General features: G+C 41.1%; 2 protein-coding genes across 2 annotated transcripts; one reads left to right on the forward strand and one right to left on the reverse strand.

The window, feature by feature from the left end:
- The first annotated feature begins 4,807 nt into the window (after positions 1-4,807).
- Positions 4,808-7,961, forward strand: npy8br (neuropeptide Y receptor Y8b). The gene has a single exon (XM_004544112.6). The coding sequence runs from the start codon at positions 4,946-4,948 to the stop codon at positions 6,032-6,034; it is 1,089 nt and encodes a 362-aa protein (XP_004544169.1). The 5' UTR covers positions 4,808-4,945; the 3' UTR covers positions 6,035-7,961.
- Positions 7,962-17,171: 9,210 nt separating this feature from the next.
- LOC101467843 (progonadoliberin-1) lies at positions 17,172-17,952 on the reverse strand. Its single transcript, XM_004544113.2, has 4 exons — positions 17,859-17,952; positions 17,609-17,759; positions 17,420-17,518; positions 17,172-17,301 (listed from the first exon to the last, which is right to left on the reverse strand). The coding sequence occupies exons 1-4, from the start codon at positions 17,867-17,869 to the stop codon at positions 17,254-17,256; spliced, it is 309 nt and encodes a 102-aa protein (XP_004544170.1). The 5' UTR covers positions 17,870-17,952; the 3' UTR covers positions 17,172-17,253.
- Positions 17,953-19,904: the final 1,952 nt, after the last annotated feature.

Here is a 19,904-nt window from a genome sequence, read left to right on the forward strand (position 1 = left end):
GGCGACCGCGGCCAAATAATATGGCAATATTGCAGTCCTGGAGCATTTCTTTTTTTCATTTCAGCAGTCCTGCTCTCCTCTGAAAAATATGTGCATAGATTTGTCGTCTTGAGTGACTTGAAACTCGTGTCTCTATGTCGAGTAAACACCCACAGAGCTCTGGTGGCAAGTCATTACACAGTTCTGCTTCTCAGACAAACAGCTATTACTGTTGTTTCAAACAGGCTCCTCTTCATACAGGAATGTGTGGGGACAGTGTGAAGATGCAGTTAAGAATCTGTTGCACAAGCAAGGGAGGTGCAAAAAAAAAAGGGTTTAAAATAGTTCTAGGTGTTAGCTGCAGAGGGATCAGAGCTGCGAGCTTATTCGTGATGATGCTTCAGTCGGTTTGGGTGAAGAAAAGCCTGTGATAGGTGCATATGGCAGATTCAGAGAACATTGCCCCTGGGTGGTTAGCAGATATGCAGATCTGAGACATCTCACAGACAATCACAAAGGCTGGTGATCTTTATAACTAATGGGGAAGTCAGCTTATGTCTTAATGCAGGCAGTGTCTATCAGTATTCATTATCAAACTCTGGCAGCAGATGATTTTAAGATGCGTCTCACTGGCTTTGGGGACATAACACACAGAAAGTTGTAGGCACATTAGACGCTGACATTCACATCAATCCAAAATTCATTCTGCAGAACTATAATGAGTGAAATTTGTGCCTGAATTTCTCAGTTCCATATACGGAAACAAAAGCACAATTATGATATACAGTACCGTACAAAACTCTTCAACCACCCCTCATTTATTTATAATGGGAAATAGGTGCTGTGCAGTGATTCATTGAAACGTTTGCAACATAGCATATAGGACAAAAACAGAGTTTATACAATTCTAACAAGCTTGAAAGTCAGTACTTGCTATGATCACTATTATTCTTCAACACAGCCTGAACTCTCTTAGCTACGCTTTCTTGTCATGTCTTTAAGGACTCTTCAGACATAATTCTTCAGGCTTCTTGAAGGACATTCAAAGCTCTTCTTTGGATGTTCCTGCTTTTTGTTATGTTCACTGTTGAGATGATCAAAACACTCCTTCAATAATAATATGGTTCAGACTCTTGGAAAGACTAATCCATGACACTATCCATGTATGTTTTTACTGCATTAGAAGCGTTTAGAGCAGGGGTCCCCAACTCCAGGCCTCAAGGGTCTTGCAGTTTTTAGATGTGTCCGTGATGTGTCCACCGTGTTTTACAGATGCTATAGACACTTTCTTCATAAGGAGGTGACTTTCACATACTGTTTGTCTGCTGTTTTCTGTGTGTTTTACACCTGCCACTTCTTCTCCTGTCCTCCAGTTGTCAAGCTACCCCTCAAAGTTTTTAAGCACATGGTGAGATATGCCAACTTTTTTGCCTAGTTGTTATTTGTGTATTGCTTTGTTGGTGTAAAAATACTCTTTTATACCTGTCAAACTGTGTTATCACTGTCAAAGGAGCTTGCAAAGAAAAGCGTCTGGACTTCTTTAAGTTACTTGAAGACGTTTCACCTCTCATCCGAGAAGCTTTTCTTTGCAAGCTCCTTTGACTACGATGATCTGGATGACTGAGAACCTTCACAGACATGTGTTATCACTGATATATATTTTTATTCAACTAAAGAAATGGGAACAAATTACATGTTTTGTGACAGACTGCTCTCCATTAGGTACAATTTTTAAAACTACACCTTTGCTGAATTTCTTGTTATGTGTGGACAAAACACTGGTTCATCCCTTAAGTTAATCACCTTTTTTCATGCTTGAATGCTTGTAAGTCAGGGTTAAGTGAACAAAAAAGGGGGAAAAGGTCAGGAACAAGGCCTGAATTCACAAGACTGAAAAACAGCCAGTGTCCAAAGAAAAACTCTGAAATAGTTTCAGAAAGCCTGGAGAACCACTGATCAAGACCACTTTAAAGAATTAGCAGAAACTCAGGCTCCCTGGAAGCCAAACACAAAAAAAGGGACGACCGGCTCAAGACTTTTGCATAGTACTGGATTTCATTCTATACTTTATTGTTATACAGCAAGCACTGTCTGGTTTTTTAAAATGCGCTAAAAAAAAATAACACGTGAATATAAATTTACTGTGATATTACGGCAATTCCTCATCTGGGAGACATGAAAGCTGACGTCGTTACGAGAAACCTCCGCGTGCCCCTTTTCCAAGAAACAAAAACGGATCATCTGATGTCACTAATACATGTCTCCAGGCTTCAGGTGGGTACGGCCAGCGTCGGTCTGGCTGAACCAAACCATATATCAAACAGCTGAATTTCCCCATTGGCCCCCGTGCGTGTGCGAGAGCGCGTGAGTGCGCGCGCCTGCGTGCGCGCGTGCCAACCACGGAGAACTTATTATGTAAGATGTTCCCAGTCGCATCTCTGCCTGCAAGTGTGAGGCATGAGGTCGCTTTAAGAGACATCTCAGCTCCTACCAGTGGTCCTGGCAGGACACCACCTACCTCCTCCTCGACCACAAACTCTCAGCTTTGTCTCACTTGATGCACAGCGGCGCGAAGAAGTCCTGGAAGAAATAAGACTCGGTAAGAAACGGTGGCTAATTAGTGTGCCATTTCCTCTGGCTTCTAACTCTTGCAGGTGGCGATGGGAGTGAGTAATTAAAATTCCCAGGACGGTTATTTATTTTTCATCATATGCTAAAAGAAAGCTCTAATGACCTTTTTCTAGGTGATGGCTCTCTGTAGGCTCGTGCGTTCTTGCGCGTAGAGTTTTTAATAACCTGATCGCTCGCGCTGGGATTGTTGATTCCCGTCGCTTGTCGGTCTCCCCAGTCCAGTGGGATTTCCTTCCTTCCCTCGAAATATTTGCCCCCCTGGTCAGACTGATCTCCAAAATGACATGCTTAAAGTCTAAGTGGAGCTTTATATTGGACATTTACCGGTTTGTGATGTGGAAATGATTGACGAGTCTCCCCCCCCCCCCGGACAGAAAAGCAGTTGGCATCTACCAACAGAGGTCTCCTTCACCTGTCCGGAGCTGAGAAAGTCCGCCCAAGTGCGAGCAGACGCACAGCTGCAGAGAGACAGTGGATCCAGGACAGAGCTACAAAGACCGAGGGTAGGGCGCGCGCACACAATCATACTATCATACTTTTCATTGATTTATGCGTTTCAGCCTCTGTAATAATTCATGTGCTGACTTTGTGTCTTGGCAAAGTTGTTTGGTTTGGTGACAGAGCAGGGATAACAACACAGGGTGGGGGGAATCTACATTTTGCATTCATCTCTATTTCGAGATAAATCCCCACGAGATATAATTTCTCCTTCTGTGTGGTTTTTTTTTTCCCCCTGCAGTGACTTCACACATTCCTCCCATTCAGACTATTTTTATTGTTTCCCCACCCAGCAGGTTTCCTACTTGTGTGTAATCTGGAAATAATCGGTATAATTTACACATTAAGGATGAAATCTAACGTCAGCTTTTAGCAAAATTTCTCGTTACTTTTGCTTCTACTCCTCCGCCTGCAGACACCGCACAATGGGAAGCACTGCATCGCTTCACAAGTCCAAATTCTGTCATAAATATTCTGCATCAAGGCTCTGAAGGATGGGTCTTGGCTACATGTCCGCCATATGCGTTGAAACAGAGTCAGACTAAGTTTGGCACCCAGAAAAAGATTGTGTACCACAAATGAATTCAAGTCATTTTAGCCTCCAAGTTCAAGTATATACCTGAGTTATTCTGGTTCTATCTGTGTACCGCAGACGAAGCGACACATTCTAATAGGACATCAGGGCTCATTATCGAGACAGCCACGAGCAATTAATGTCCTACCTGTCAACATTTATCATTGTTAAGGAGTGCTCAATTAAAATGATAAATACTTTCCATCCTTTGGTGATTTAATCCTGTCAGCATGTTTGCAAAATTATTTTCTAGGGAACTGAGCTGTGGGCAAACATCTCAGTTAATCAGGGCTCTTTTTACTGCTGTGCATACGCACTTACAATAATTATACACATGCGGATACACACACTACTCAGAAGTCCTTGGCCTTGGTGGAGTGGAATTGTATTTCTGCTGTTTTCCAGTGCAGCCGTTTCTCGGGAACTGTAAGGACTGTGAGGCTTCTGTGAATGTCCAGTGACGATGAAAGCTGTTACGGACAGAATAAATTCCCATCACTTGATAAGAGTGATTGGAGGGGGGGTGATTGTTTCTGAAGGAGCAGTCATTATCACTGTTATTGTGATGGAAATTTGAACCAGCATGCCATTACAGCGACGCCGCAAAAACCTAGATCTGTGCTTTTTCTCTTATGATATTCCATCAGTGCATCATTTATTCTCATTGCCTGCTTGCAAAGATTTATAATTTTAAAAAAAGTGGGGGTCTGTGTTCTGCTCGTGATATCTGCATAGCGAGATTAATTATCCCCTTCATCAGTTTCTGTTTTTGTTATATGGAAACTACCTCTGCTGCGTGCGAAGTTGAATCTCCAATACTGAACACACTCTTTTAAAAAGACACTTGTGGAATGGCATCCTGATGCGCTGCACATTTTAAAATCCTATCCTGCAGCATGGCAATCAGTTCTAATGGGTAAAATGAGCTTTTTAGCGAGCGAAGGTCAATTTCCTGTCATGCTGGTGTGTTTGTGGTTGCTACATTTAAATTTGAGCAATAAACCGAAGTCTTCATTTCTTAAAATTCCATTACTGTGAAAATAAAAAAAACTCCAATGATGGAAAATTTTGTTAAAGGTTGCACATTTCTTTTCCTGTTTTCTTTTTTCCAGGCCACAAAGGAAGACTGCTTTAAAGACTGGCTGAGCTTAAGGATTAGGGAAAACTCTTATATCATTCATAAAATAATTACAGCAGGTGCTGCAAAACAATCTGGTTCGATTGGTCCTCTGTGTTCGAAGCGAGCCTGGGAAAACTATTGCCATGGAGCTGCAGCACAGCACCAATCACAACCAAGCCTCGTGGAATTCGACCGAGGACTGCTTGCTGTCGGTGAGTGGCACCACGTTACTCATCATTGCTTACAGTACAGTCATGGCAGTGGGGCTCATTGGAAACTCCTGCCTGGTGTTTGTCATCACACGGCACAAAGAGATGCACAACGTGACCAACATCTTCATTGTCAATCTGTCCTGCTCAGACATTCTCACGTGCATTATATGCCTGCCGGTCACTATTATCTACACACTGATGGACCACTGGATCTTAGGAGAGACCCTCTGCAAGCTCACACCTTTCATCCAGTGTATATCAGTCACTGTCTCCATCTTCTCCCTCGTTCTGATCGCCATGGAGCGCTACCAGCTTATCGTCCACCCGACAGGATGGAAACCCATGGTAGCCCACTCCTACCTGGCTGTGGCTATCACCTGGATTGTGGCCTGCATAATCTCAGTGCCTTTGCTTTCCTACAACGTACTCATTTTGCCTTTTCAGAACTTCAGCACTCCACTCCCAATAAATGACAACTTTATTTGCATGGAGCAGTGGCCGTCAGTTAAGGAACGGCGAGCTTACTTCACCTCCCTGCTCGTCTTTCAGTACTTCCTCCCGCTTATCCTCATCATGGTCTGCTACCTGCATGTCTACCTTCGCCTGAGGAGGAGGAAGGACATGGTGGACCGCAGCAGGAACACCGCTCAGAAAAAGAACAAGGGCTCCACGAGGATAAATGCCATGTTAGTCGCCATAGTCGTGGCTTTCGCCCTCTCCTGGCTCCCGCTCAACGTCTTCAACACGGTGTTTGACTGGCACCACGAGCTCATCCCGTCTTGCAGCCATGACATCATCTTCTCGCTGTGCCACCTCACTGCCATGATCTCCACCTGCGTCAACCCGATCATCTACGGTTTCCTCAACAGCAATTTCCAGAAACAGCTCAAGTCCACGCTGCTGCGCTGCCGCTGCTGGGCCGTGGTGGAGAGGTACGAGAGTGTGCCGCTCTCCACCGTCAGCACAGAGGTCACCAAGGGGTCGATTTTGAGCAACGGCTCTGTCAGCAACAATACGTAAATCCATACTTTTTTTCTTTTTTTTTCTTTTTTTTTAACTGAAAGACAAAGAAAGCAGCTGGTGCTCTTCAGCCTTTATTGTGTCACTCTCCAGAGATTTTCTTTCTTTCTTGGTTTGACATTTGCAAAAGGTAGACTCTTCAGGACGGCAGTCCAGAAGGAGCAGGCTGAAGAGCCCTAAGCAGGATGGCAGGTTGTCCTCCAATCAGTATGAGTCCACATGTAAGAGGAAAGAGAACGCAGTGATGGTGCAAAGGTTGGACAGGTTTACAGGATATTTACAGTATGTATAGTCTTTTCCCCCACGTGCTGTCGCATATAAAAAAGAGGAGATGCCTTTTTACTCTGTTACACCATGTTTTCTCTCTGCAATGATCTGCTTGGAAATCATGTTTAAATGCATATTAGCACCCCAAGAGAGTGCTGGAAGGACAAAAAAGCAGGTGGGTCGTGGAGCAGCAAATGTTTTTATTTTTATTTTTATTTTATTTTTTATTTTTTTTATCTGGTGTTAATAGTGATGACGAAAACATCGAGGGGTTGTGAACTGCAACATGTAAATGATTATCAACAGAGTAGCTTAGAATACAACCAAAGGAGGGAACATTTGTGCATTAGATGTAGCTCTAGGTGGAGGACTTACCGGCATCATTTTAATGCATTTCTTATTACCTAAACCCGCCACCGTTGTCGCTTTAATGGTCTTTTGCAGAGAACCTTGGCAAAAGATGAATGCATTTCATGCTGTTTGACACGTCCATGCTCCCGTGTGTGTGTGTGTGTGTGTATATAATACAGATGTGTAGGGGGGTGATAAAATGTGCGACACAGCCACCATTTCTCAATCGCAATAAAACAAAATAGAAGTGGCAGTAAAGGACAAGAGCGGGCTCCTTCCGTTGTATATAAGATAAAGCACAGTTTTAGCGTGTGGTGTGCAATAAAAAGCACTGTGTAGCATAGCACTATAGAAAGTATCTCTAGGAAATGTGTTGTAATATTTGCTTCATATTTAGCTCTTGTACTGACTTTTTTTTTTTTAAACTCTTTTCTTTGTTTCTGCCTTGCTTTACATGCTGGTTTGAAGCTGTCATCTTGCAGGTCAAGTTACCCAGGAAAGTAAATGCTACCCTTTGACCAGAAGGCTGGTCATTTAGCGCTGGTTTGATATATTTTTTTGTGTTATATAGTGTACATGGGGGGACCCTCCAAACCCTTCAACTTCTAAATATTAAATATTTCAAACTCTTTGTTTCTTTCTGAGGTCAAATTCTGTGTGCTGCCTCAGTGTGCATTATTTAGAAGGGGGAAGTCTGAGATCACAACACATTTTAGATGCGCTCGTAGTGTTGAATAAATCAGTGTTGTGTTTGGTGCAATAGATGTTAAACAGCACGGGAAGGGGAGGAAAGTGTATGAGAGATCAATGGGAATTAGTGCTGAATATTCATATTCGGGGAATGCCTGCTAACGCTCATGCTTCGTCCTGTCTGAAAGGGAGATCAAAGACCAACTGCGAGAGATTTTTTATTTTTTATTTTATATTTATTTTATTTTTGCTGCCAGGTGCCTTGTAGCTTTTATGATATTTCAGGAGGTCGAGTGTAAGATGTTTTCACACTTTACAAAGACCCAAACCTGTTCACCTGCCATGCTGTTTTCCAAAAGGCAGCTTAGCCCTGAAGAGAGCTCTCAGGTCCTTGTCAGCATAATTGACTGCATGCTTCTGCTGGCCTGTGCTGCCCTTTGCTGACTTCCAATCCCCTCTCCTTTCCCATATTTCACTCCTCTAGTCTGTTTCCTTTCAGAACACCAGCCGAGTGAAGCAGAAGTGTTCATTCCCCCCGCCCTTGCAATAAAGGACCCAAGATGCCAGAGGTAGTTGCAAACTCCAGTGGCACTTGACAACGAGTGGAACCTAAATTAGCCCCCCCCCCCCCCTTTTTTTTTTTTTTTTTTTTTATTACATTGTTACCAATTGTAACCCAGTCTACAAGCACATTACTGCACTACGAAATGAAGCTCAGCTGGAGACAAATACTTAATGAGTCCACAGGGCCAGTCTCTCCTTGTCAGTCGAGCTGTTCCAGGAAGACTGGGATCTTGGCTCTGTGCATTTTAATTTAGAGAGATTCTCTTTTTTTTTTTTTTTTTAAAGGGAAAAAAAGAAAAAATCTCTCCAGATCACAGGAACAACATGAACTAGTTGGCCAGAGATTTGCTCAAGCTGTTGTTTTGAGCATTTCAATTCTCCTCAGTCATATTCTTGCTTTCCTTTCAACAGTGAGAATGATGTATAATTCATCTTGCTTTACCTTGTGTCAATATTCATAGCAAGAGGATCAATATTACAGTGGAAACCTGAGGGGTTTGTGCTGCCTGTGCCAAAGGATTTGTGAAGAATTACAATATAGATGTGCTACAGAATGATTTTTCAGCTTGTACTCTTTGCTGCAATCTCATGAGACAAAGTCAATGGCACCTCTGATCCCGGCTGAGAAAGAACTAATCTTTAGACTTTGGCAGATGAAAAGGTCAAAGGAAGACCAGCTGCTGATTTTCGAATCCCAGTCCTGGTGTTATGCAAATACCGACATCTGTTAGACATGTAGGTTGTTCATTTACAGGTCAAACACATAGATCGGCTAGGTCAATATTTTCTTGTTCCCTTATCATTCTGCTGAATTGCCCTAATGGTCCTCCCACATTGTGTTCATCAGATCTTGCAGGGAAGCTTTATCGTGACAGTGTTCAGTTTCATCTGCTGATTAGCAGATGAAACTGAACAAACACCATGACAGCGAGAATACATGACCACCTCCAGAATACAATTCTGCGTGTCTCCGGTATTAAAATACATCTGGAAATTATTTTTTTTTCTTTGTAGACTGCAAGATATTTCTTGCCTTCATTTGCCTATGTGTCTTCTGTACTATTCAAAATAACACACACACAGTTGCTTCTTGCATAATGCAAGCAGACTTGACAGCTTGGAATAGCAACTCCCTGATTGGTGTCGGCCAGGTTGTACTCACGATTTTCTGTTGCGTGCATGAAAAGATAGATAGATAGGGTCTTGGCCTCTGCGTCCGGCCTTCCATTTTCTTTGAGGAAAAGACCACAGCCTCTTTTAGTTGCCTGGCTACAGCTTCCTCGGGGTATTCAATGGGTCTCCTTCAAGCTGACACAGAGCACCAAGCTATTAAAGTCACTTTATTAAACACTGACAGAGGAGCTGCACAAGGCGGAAGCAGTTCAGTGGACCCATGTCAGCCAAACAGTCCTACGTAAGACATGATTGCTGAGGATGCTTGATGACGCACAGCAACTTTCCTTTTGACTTGCACTGGCTTGTGATAGTTACATCACAGCAAGCAGTTTTTTTTTTTTTCTTAAAAGAGCATTTCTGGAAGTTGTAGCAGGGAAAGCACAGGCGTGTGTAGCTACATTCATATTGGCAGTATGTCATTTGCCTGTGTCAAGGCCAGTTAATATTGCATGGTTTATTGCAAGGACACCAGGAGGAAAGGCTTTATTAAAGGAACATTTTCATATTTTGGCAAAGACACAAGAGTCAGGTTGGAAATTTCATTGCAATTCTCACGCCTGAAAAGCAAATATGAGATGGAGCCAGGAGCCGAAGACACTTTAAAATCTGATCCAGATCACCAGAGACAAAACCTTTTTGTTTCTGCTTCACAGTCAGATCACATATTAGCCATGGGTTTGGTTTTGTTTCTGCTATTTTAAATCCCTTTATTATTATTTTTTTTCCAAGAATGGATGATATTGAAGAGTTAATGTGCGTTCACAGACCATTCAGCTGGGGGAACAGTGCACCCTGGAGTAGCGCACTCCCAGCAGACAATATATAAGACCACCTGCAGAAGCTGTTTATAGCTTAAAGACTAGAACATTTAGGTCCTGTTCAAGATTGCCTGAAGTATAAAAATGACCTTTACACAGAGTCAAGTCTTTTCCAGCCTTTATATAAAAATATAGCAGATAAAACGGAGTTAGTTTCTTTTCTAACTCTTTCCAAGGTTTTTTTTTAAAAAAAAGAAAGCTTACTTCACTGTAATTTCTTCGCAATACACTTTCTCTTTAGTTTCACACATAAAATTGGTCTCCAGATTCAAAGCCTACAGAGTCTGCCAGCTCCATGACTAAGGCCCCTGTTCTCTCTTATTAGTTCATCTATTCTCAGGCTGGTCTCAGTGAGACTAATTACAAGTAACCTGGTGGACCTCACAGCTGGTGGGGGGTCCATGCTCAGCAGCAAGGAGCTCGTTTCCTTGTACAGTGTGATTTAAAATCTGCTGCTGATGTTCCTCTTGAGGGAAGCAACAAGAATAATAATAACAGAAGTTTCTTATAGTCAGTAATGTTTGACATTTCAAATGGAGGGTGGTTACTGTACACGAGGGCATTGATCTCCGGTCGATATTTCATGTCCTGCTGCGCTGTTGCGTTTCATAGATGATTCAGCCCTTATCAAAGCTCTTTAAATAAAGGACAATACTTGACCCATGTGGTGTGGACTGTATGCTCAACCAAAGTAGCAGCAATCTCATCAGTAACTACGGAGATGATTTTCTGTCGTGTGTGTGTGTGTGTGTGTGTGTGTGTGTGTGTGTGTGTGTGTGTGTGTGTGTGTGTGTGTGCCCCAGTAACACCAGAGTGACAGACAGATTGAACTACTGTGAGAAAAAACAAAAAACACTTTCCATTGAAGATAAGAGTGCGGCAGCCCCACTCGCTCTTCAGCAGGATATTACAGGCTGCTGTATGGATGTCAAATCGTCGTGATGAATAAACTTCGATTTCTTGTGCAGTTTGTTTAAAATTCGAAGCACACATTGGCCCGGCTGAATAATTGTGCTTATCAAACCATAAATAAGCACTTTTATAATGCAGAGGAGATTGCGGAGTGCACATGAAATGGACTGAGCGAGCAATGAGCTGTTGCGATACAGTAAATTGGCTTCGGGCACATGTCCTGTTGGAAAGCAAACACAGTAATGTACAGTAAATGTCATTAAATGGTGCTCTTGACGGGATCCGGTGCAGTAGGGAGGGGGCGGCAGTGGCGGTCCTAGCCTGTTTGGCGCCCCAGGCAAATAGGGTTTATTTCTGGGATTTCACACAACCCAGGATTCAAATCATGAATAGATAATGGGCTTGGATTTACAACATTATGAATGCAATGTGCTCTATTTGGAAGCAGCAGGTCTCCCTCCCCTTTCGACTGGTTGTGTGTGAGACTTTAAATCATCAAACTGTAAATTATAAATTTTCAATTGTTATTGATCCCTTTACCCCGAGTCCTAAAGTGTAGGGGAGACCGGGGATAGTTGTAACATTTTTGACATTTCTGTCTGTAAATTGGAGCTCTTTTAAGGTAGTGGATTCAAAATGTAATGCAAAGTATTTACATGTCTCTGCTATTAAATAGTGCAGCTATTTTCTCTGCAGCACAATTACCCATTGCATGGTATGGTCTCAAACACAAAGAGTGAAATGTTACAATTAACCCCATAGTCTGGGTTAGTTGTAACATATCCTGGGGTAAAATGTAACACAATGAAATAAGGGTACTAACAAAACATTAACATGTAATCTTTGTTTATTCAACACATGAATGCACTTAGAGCCATTTATGTAGCTGTGTGTGTGTGTGACAGAATGCAGAAATCTAACTTTTGAACATATACCAACCCCCCAAAAAAGACAAATTATGGAATTTTCTGCAACTGAATATTTCATTAATTTTGGTTGGTCTTCCTTGAGTTTGGCCTCATTGGTCCAGTGGGCATTATAACCTACAGCTCTTGCACCAATTTTGAACATAACAATGAAGCTGAAAAAATGTAGTTGTTCACCAGCATCGCAATTCCATTACTTTTTATCATGGCTTACCTTGGTGTGGTTTGCAAAGTGCTTCAGAAAGATGAGGAAATCTGTTTCTTGCACCCATCCTAATTTATTTCCACTACCAATACTTCCTACTGGTCCATCTCTGACACAGTGTGAGAATGTGTATGTGTGGGAACACAAACAGTGGAGGAATTGTGTTGCCAATGGCATTAACCGCATATACAAATGCGACCAGTGAACCTCTCTCTGCTGATGTCGTTGCCCCAACTTGTTTAATATAAGTTAAAGTAAAAGTGTGGTAAGTTGTAACATCTGCATTATTGTTACAACTAACCCAGACTGTTGCTGTTACAACTGACCCAGACTCCTATAGCCATGAACTAGCTAACATTACAGCCAACGGCTAAAACATTAGCACTAAAGACTTACACAGACTATATCCCCATAGACATACAAATAACATAATTTAAGTTTGATGAGTTTAACTGCAAAGCAGATAATGCTATTAGAAATTGAAATAAAGTAGAAAAACTTACTTTTTGGCATACAAATTACTTTTTTTCGTGTTAAATTGTTTGTGTTTGACAAAATGTGCTGATTTTTCACGTGATAGCAGAACTGAGATGGGCATGCACAGGATTAATCACATCATTTGAAACTTAGCCCTGATTGGAGAAATTGGAAGTGTTACAACTGACCCACGTTACAACTATCCCCGGTCTCCCCTATATTTATTTTCTTACTCTTCTTATATTTATTGTTTGTTTACTTGCACTGCTGCAACTGGAGCCTCGTCGTCTCGTCTCTCTATATACTGGACTGTATGTGGCAGAGATGCCAATAAAGTTTACTTTGACTTCAGCAGCAAGCAGGCATACCGAGGGCTCTCGCGATCACTTTTCGCGTATAGAATTTCGAAAAAACATCGGCGCAAATTACAAGTCTGTATCATGATGTCTGGTGTTTTCGTGTTTGCTGTTTTGTTTTTATTTTGTTTTATATTGTGAGTTGGTTATTAGATGCTGCTCCAGCCAGCCAGAGAACTCCGCCCCCCACCACGATGCCGCCCCGTGTCGCCCGTATCAAAACCCTCACTGGGGGGCGGAGTACAAGTCCACGCAGTAGATAAAACCTCAGAGGTACTTGGAGAGAGCATGCAGACTTTACAAAGTTGCAGCTCAATTTGTGAACATGACAGCTACAAAAATATCACACCGACACTAAAACATGGAAAGATGGACTGTCATGTTGTTGTCTAGTGACCCCTGGTGGCTAGAGACGCTGCATCAGGCTCGTGTGTCCTGCTGGAGCCAAAAACAAGTATTTAAAAAAATAAAAATGTAAAAATAAATTTAAAAAAAATAATTATATATTATTTATATATTATTATATATTTATATATTATATATTATTATATATTATTTTTATATATTTATATATAATTATATATATATATATATATATATATATATATATATATATATATATATATATATATATATATATATACATACATACATATATATATATATGGGGGTTTTTTTTTACCACAAAACTACATTAGTACACACGCCCTTATTTTTATTCGACTGACCAACACACACACACTCCTGCTGGATGGTTTTAGTTGTGGGGTGGAAAGAAATGTGTACTGGAGGACCAACTTTTGTTTTAATGCTTACAAAACCTACATGCAAAAGCTGCGTGGGAACAAACTGTGTTACCACACCCTGCGATGCATTACTAGGACAAAAAAAAGACAAGTAACAGCGGAAGACAGACTGGTTGGGCTGGGCTCCTCCCAAAGAGAAATAAAGGTAGGCACACAAATGATGGCAGACCAGCACAGTCCTCAGACTTAAACCCCAGTCAAGCTTGTTTGGGATGAAGCAGACGGATGGGAGCAGCAGTACTGACTGAACTGAAAGGTTGAAAAAAACGAAGAGGAAACAGAAGATGTGAGAGGGAGAATTTAAAGCTGAATAGAAAGACAAATGTATAAGAGTATGAAGAAGTAGGGTGAAGGAAAGGATGGTGAACTGAAGGGATGAGGGAGCAAAAAGACCGCTTAAAAAAAAGAGAGAGAGAGATCCAGGTGGAGGGCACAAATGGCAGGTATAGGTTCAAAGGGTAGGAAGATGACAAAGTTAGTGGTGAGAAACATAAAGGATTATGAAGATGAAGGAAAAGGGAATGATGAAGAAGGATAGGAAGCTTCTTCCCAAGCATGACCAATAAGGTGTAATTTATACTTACATTTGCATATGTCTTTCTGAGGTAGAGAGATGTAAAGGTCAATGAGTGTAATAGAAAGAGAACAGAAAGTGTGGAAATTTAATATTAATAAGGAAAAATATGGCTAAAAGGGTTGAGAAAGATAGGTCGCTCAGCGAGAAGCACAAAGATGACATCAGTAGAAAGAAAAAGAAGAGGGGTAGTAACAGGAGAAACAAAAAGAAACTGGATAAAATGGAAGAAAGATGAATGTGGAAAGAAAAGAACGGGGAACAGACAGAGTAGTCTAATCCACAGAGTAGACGATTAGTAAAACTGATCAGAGAGAAAGCAACTAGTTGGAGGGCTACACTCCTCCTGAATAAAGATGAAAGAAAATTAAAGACAAAGTGAGAGAGAGTGTGGACAAGAGATATTGGAAGATTTTTTTTTTTGGTTTTTTGGGTTTTTTTTAAAAAAAAGCCAGTAGAAGAGAAAGACTGACAATAGAGAGGTCGAGTTAAAAAACAACAACCCAGAAACGAGCGGAGTGACAGGCTACAGAAAAGTGGATGAAGATCTGTTAGATGGCTTGGTGAAAGATTAAAAAAAACAAGGCTGAGTGAAAAAGTAAGACAATCAAGATAGAAAGATCAAAAAACACAGAACAGAAGGTGTAGACATGAAAAGAGTGCAGAGGGTCCAAAATAAGGATGTAGGATACAAAGTAGAGAGAGGAAGGAATGAAAGTAGACAGAAAAGGAAGGACACAGAAGCAAAGAAGATGAACGCACAAAGGCGGGGAGGGCAGAATGGGAAAAGAAAATGCTAGGAGACAGGAGAGGGTGTGACACAGAGGCAGAAGAAGCTGGAGAAGTGTATTAGAATTACAGAAGGTGTGAGGTGAAGCTGGAAGAAGATGAAGAGGACACAACAATGGCAGAGCGATGGAGGTTAGGAATGAATTGTATAAGCAGAGCAGTGGGGAAGATGAACAAAAGAAAGAGAGGATGATTAAATGATGGAACAGAAGCACAGAGAGGAAAAAGTACAGACTGTGACTGAAAGGGAGATGAGGACGGGCTGATGGTTTTAGGATAGGAGGTGGGGGTGCAGGATGAAGGAAAAGGTAGATAAAGAAGGTGAAGACTCAAGGGAAGATGAAAGAGGGGAAGGAAGATTGCTGAAGGAGCACACTGGAGAGCAGTGGAAGTGTAAAGGAAACGGAGAGCAAGGCAGGGTTCAGAGGAAGAGGGGTGCCAGAGGCCATGACAACTCGATACAGGATAAGACGATGTAAAAGAAAAATGTCAAACAAAAATTGACAGCTGGATGGAAGAGAGAGAAAAGCCAAGGGGGTGGGGGATAGAGGGGGCTGGAAATATAAGAGGGTTTGCATAGATAAGAAGGAAAGTTAGAAATTTTGATGAAGGGAGATGGAAAAAGAGAACAATATGGCTGAGAAAGTTAGAGGAAAGGCAGATAGGGAGATAAGAGATACATCATGTGATCGTCTGTGCCAGAAAACAAGCAATGTTGAGAGAGGGGAGCTGAAAGCAGGAGCCAAAGAAGACAGCCAGAGAGAAAGGCTGGATGGACGAAGGCGGGAGATACTGGAAAGAAAAGAGACATAATAATAATAATAATAATAATAATGATAATACATTTTATTTGAGGGCGCCTTTCAGAAACCCAAGGTCTCCTTGCAAAAAACACAATTAATAAAAGGAACAGTAGTCATAAAATACATAAAATAAGTTAAAATTACAAAACAGAGCGTGACAACAGATAAAATCAGCATTAAAGCGAATAAGCCAGTTTAAACAGGTGTGTTTTGAGCTGTGTCTTAAATATGGAGAGGGAGTCAATATTTCTTAGTGCAGGAGGAAGAAAGTTCCAGAGCCGGGGAGCAGAGCGACTGAAAGCTCTGTTCCCCTTAGTGATAAGGTGTGAGGACGGAACGGTAAGATGAGTAGCAGATGATGATCTGAGAGGGCGGGAAACAGTGGTGATATGGAGCAGGTCACACAAATATGAAGGAGCAGATTTATGGATACATTTGAACGTGAGAAGTAAGATTTTAAAATTTATCCTGGCTTCTATGGGCAACCAGTGAAGCTGCTGAAGAACTGGGGTAATATGAGCACTTAACAGAGTGCAAGTTATGAGCCGAGCTGCAGAATACATGGCTCTTTCCTGCTTTCCAGTTGGAGTCAGTCACAGCATCTACTACTATACACATCTACTAAGTCAAAAAAAGGTAAAGAGGATTTAAATAAAAAATATATACATATGAAAAATATTTTTCATATTATAGTGCCATAAACATATATATATATATGTTATATATATATATATATATATATATATATATATATATATATATATATTTTATATATATATATATATATATATTTTTTTTTTTTTTTTTTTTTTTAAACAGAAGAACTGGTAACATTTTATGTTCCAAGAGTCAGGTGTAAGGTGTACAGTAATTAAATGGATTTTCAGTGTATTTTATTTGAAATTATTATTAAATTATTATTATATTTAGATTTAAATACTTCAAGGTCCACTGATGCACCAAAAAGTATCGCGTATTTGCGATATTAGAAGCAGAAATATTGTTTTTAAGCAGAATTAGCAAAAAATACATTAAAAAAATACATAAAATTACTATTTTCTAAAATTATAGTGTTTCTGAAGAAGAATTGTATTGTGTCATTTTTAGTTGCCAATTTGTAACAATCTTCCAAATCCCTACACGACAATACTTACTGTACATAATACCATTAACTATCCCAAATTTATGCATATTGTTGTCATTGAACTGTGGCTGTAAATTTTCTCCTTAGCCAAACTTGACTAAAAGAGAAATTGTCCATTTGACATCAAATACAAAGGGCTTTTTTTTCCTGGTACTGTTTGCTTGGATTTGGGTCATAAGATGAAAAAAAATTAATAAATCGAGGTGCTGTTGCATCAAACATTACAAGCAAACTTAGCAGAAAACAAATTCAGTGAGTTGAAAGCTTTTATTTATATTTTAGATAATAAAACAAGAGCAACATTCACAAAAAAATGTTTTATGCTTATATAAAAAATGAAATGTAGAATCAAAGAAATCTTTCATTTCTTGAATGTCCGGTGTCCATTTTCCCTTTCGGCCACACTCGCCTGAAAGGAAAGGAGAAAATTATTTTGAAAATGAGGTCAGGTCTTTGCCTGCCTTTTGACAGCAATGACAGATGCATCAGTGAATCTAAACATTGAATTATTCAGGAGAAAAACTTACAAGAAGTCCTTTCACTCTGTACATTTTGGCAAAAGGTGATTCCTCTGCACAACCGAAAACACTGCAAGGTGCTTCGACGCGTGGGAACTCTTCAACCATCTTTTGTTGAGGAAAAATGAAGAAACATTGCAGTGAAAAGCAACAGCTGCTAATGTACAGATAAAGAGTTGCTGTTAGACTAATGCTTACATTGCCCAGTGTGTCTGAGAAGTTGTCCAGATCCCTCTTCCCTCCTGGGCTCAGTCCGTATGACCAGTGCTGACAGCAGCCCTGTGGAAACACCGTCCCTGCGAGCAGCAGCCACAGTGCCAAGATTTTTGCAGCCATTCTGAGGATAAAGCTTCACATTTTGCACGTAAGCATGTTAATGATAGAATTTTTCCCCCATTTAACTCCAGATATTGTTTCAGTCCTTATCACATTTCAGATAAGACCTTACCTTCTGTGCATTAGACAAGAACTTCTGATCTCTTCTGCTGTCCTTTGTGAAGTCTGCTGCACATGATTTTCCAAGATTTATATAACTGTGCTTTGTTTCCTCCAACACTTCACTACAGGGGGTCACAAAGTGGGATTAAGCAACACTTGGCAACTCTGGCAACCCACAGAGCTGTTTGAACAATTGCACCTGATGTGTGATTTTTGCAGTTTCTGATAATTTTATGATGTACTTTGAACTGACTTCACAAGATATATGACAGTTATTCCAGAACTGCTTTGGTATGTTTTTCACCTCATGTGTACCCTGATGTACACAAACATCTGTTTTACAGAGCTGCACGTCTCTGGGCAAAGATGCTATGTTGATGTGAGAGAATGGGCAGGCTGCTTTGAACGGATAGTAAGGCAACAGTAACCGAAATAACCAATTATAACAACCAGGGTATGCAGAAGAACATCTGCAGCAGCTGAAGAACACACCAGGTGCCACTACTGTCAGCTAAGAGGAGGATGTATATATTGTACTATTCTTAGTTAGCGTATTGTCTGTCTTGTCTTAATGTTGGTTTAAAATGGAGCACTGTAACAAAAAATAATTTCCCCCAGGGATCAATAAAGTATTCTGATTCTGATTCTGATTCTGAAACTGAGGCTACAGTTTAAACTGGCTCACCAAAATTGGTCAGCATAAAATTTGCAAAACATTCTGATTCACCAGTCTCAATTTCTGTTGCAACATTTGGATGGTAGGGTCAGAATTTGGTGTAAATAATGAAAGCATGAATGCATGATGCCTTGTATCATGTCCATTGACCGTGTTCATCCCTTTTGACCATAATGTACCAGCAGGATTATGCGCTAAAATCTCCTGAAAGTGGTTTCTTTAAGATGAAAGTGAGCCACTGGGGTTAAATGGTCTCCACAGTTCTTTGTTTTGTCCCTAGCTGGCGGTCAGCAGGGGAGGTCGAAGTAAATACGTCGCTGTGGGTGCCGTAGGGTTTCCATCTTGGTCAACAATGCACTTCCAGTCATTGCGATCTGTGTCCTTGACCTTTGCTTGCTTGATGGTTGTTTAAGATCGTCTTCAATTTGCTTGATCCAAGTCGTCTTGGGTGCATCACACTCGATTCTCCAGTGGGCGGTGCACTGCTGCAGCAGAAGGCGATATGGTAGGTGATGGTTGCTCATGCAGCAGACATGGCCAAACCATTGCAGTCGTCACTTCAGGGTCAGCTCTTCCATTTAGGGCTGCTGGTGACATTGACTACGTGTCACGCTGTTGCTGAGGCGGTCATGGAGGGACACTCGGAGAATCTGACGCAAACGGCCCATTTGGGAGACCTCGAGCTTGTTGAGGTTGTGTTTGAGGGTGACCCAGGGCTCGGATCAGTAGAGAAGAATGGGCAATACCAGTGAGCAGTACAGGCGGATTTTGGTTTGAGGGTGACGTTTGTCTTTTTCCAGATACACCATCGTAAGGAGGGGAATGCCGCCGCCGCTTGACCGATTCTTGAGTACATTTCCGCTGTAGATGCCACTTTTCTTGCATCAGAGAGCCGAGGTCTTTGAATTCCCGCAGTTGTTCGATTTGCACGGTGGCTGCATAAGGTCTTCTCAGTTACCAGCTTTCAATCTAACAGAGCATCTTTGGGATGTAGCAGAATGGGAGATTAACATCATAAATGTGTAGCCGACAAATCTGCAACAGTGCGACACTACCACCCTGGTGCTAATAAGGTGTAACTAATAAAGTGTCCAGCGAGTGTATGTTTTCCTAATACTCACAACATAGACCTTTAGTCTTTCCAGCTGTTGGTTGTCAGATGTTGTATTTCAAAACATATTCCAAGTGTGTAGAACTATTCGGCCGATAGGAACATTATCCATTTTGCTCATAAAGACAAGTGCAACTAATGACAGCTCAAGCTGTAGACAGCTGTGCTGAGTCATAGGCCAAAATGTCTAAAAACATTTGCAAATTTTAACAAAGAATGACAAATGCTCATTCAAATGAGCACAAGCAGCAGTTCTGAAGGATGTGACA

Source organism: Maylandia zebra, linkage group LG12, assembly GCF_041146795.1.
Source record: "Maylandia zebra isolate NMK-2024a linkage group LG12, Mzebra_GT3a, whole genome shotgun sequence".
NCBI classification, from domain to species: Eukaryota; Metazoa; Chordata; class Actinopteri; order Cichliformes; family Cichlidae; genus Maylandia; species Maylandia zebra.

Coding starts and splice junctions, on each gene's coding strand:
- npy8br (XM_004544112.6), top strand. CDS start 4,946: ATGGAGCTGCAGCACAGCACCAATCACAACCAAGCCTCGTGGAATTCG.
- LOC101467843 (XM_004544113.2), bottom strand. Junction 17,519..17,608: donor TCTCAGACACACTGGGCAAT/GTAAGCATTAGT, acceptor CCTCAACAAAAG/ATGGTTGAAGAGTTCCCACG. Junction 17,302..17,419: donor ACAGAGTGAAAGGACTTCTT/GTAAGTTTTTCT, acceptor CTTTCCTTTCAG/GCGAGTGTGGCCGAAAGGGA.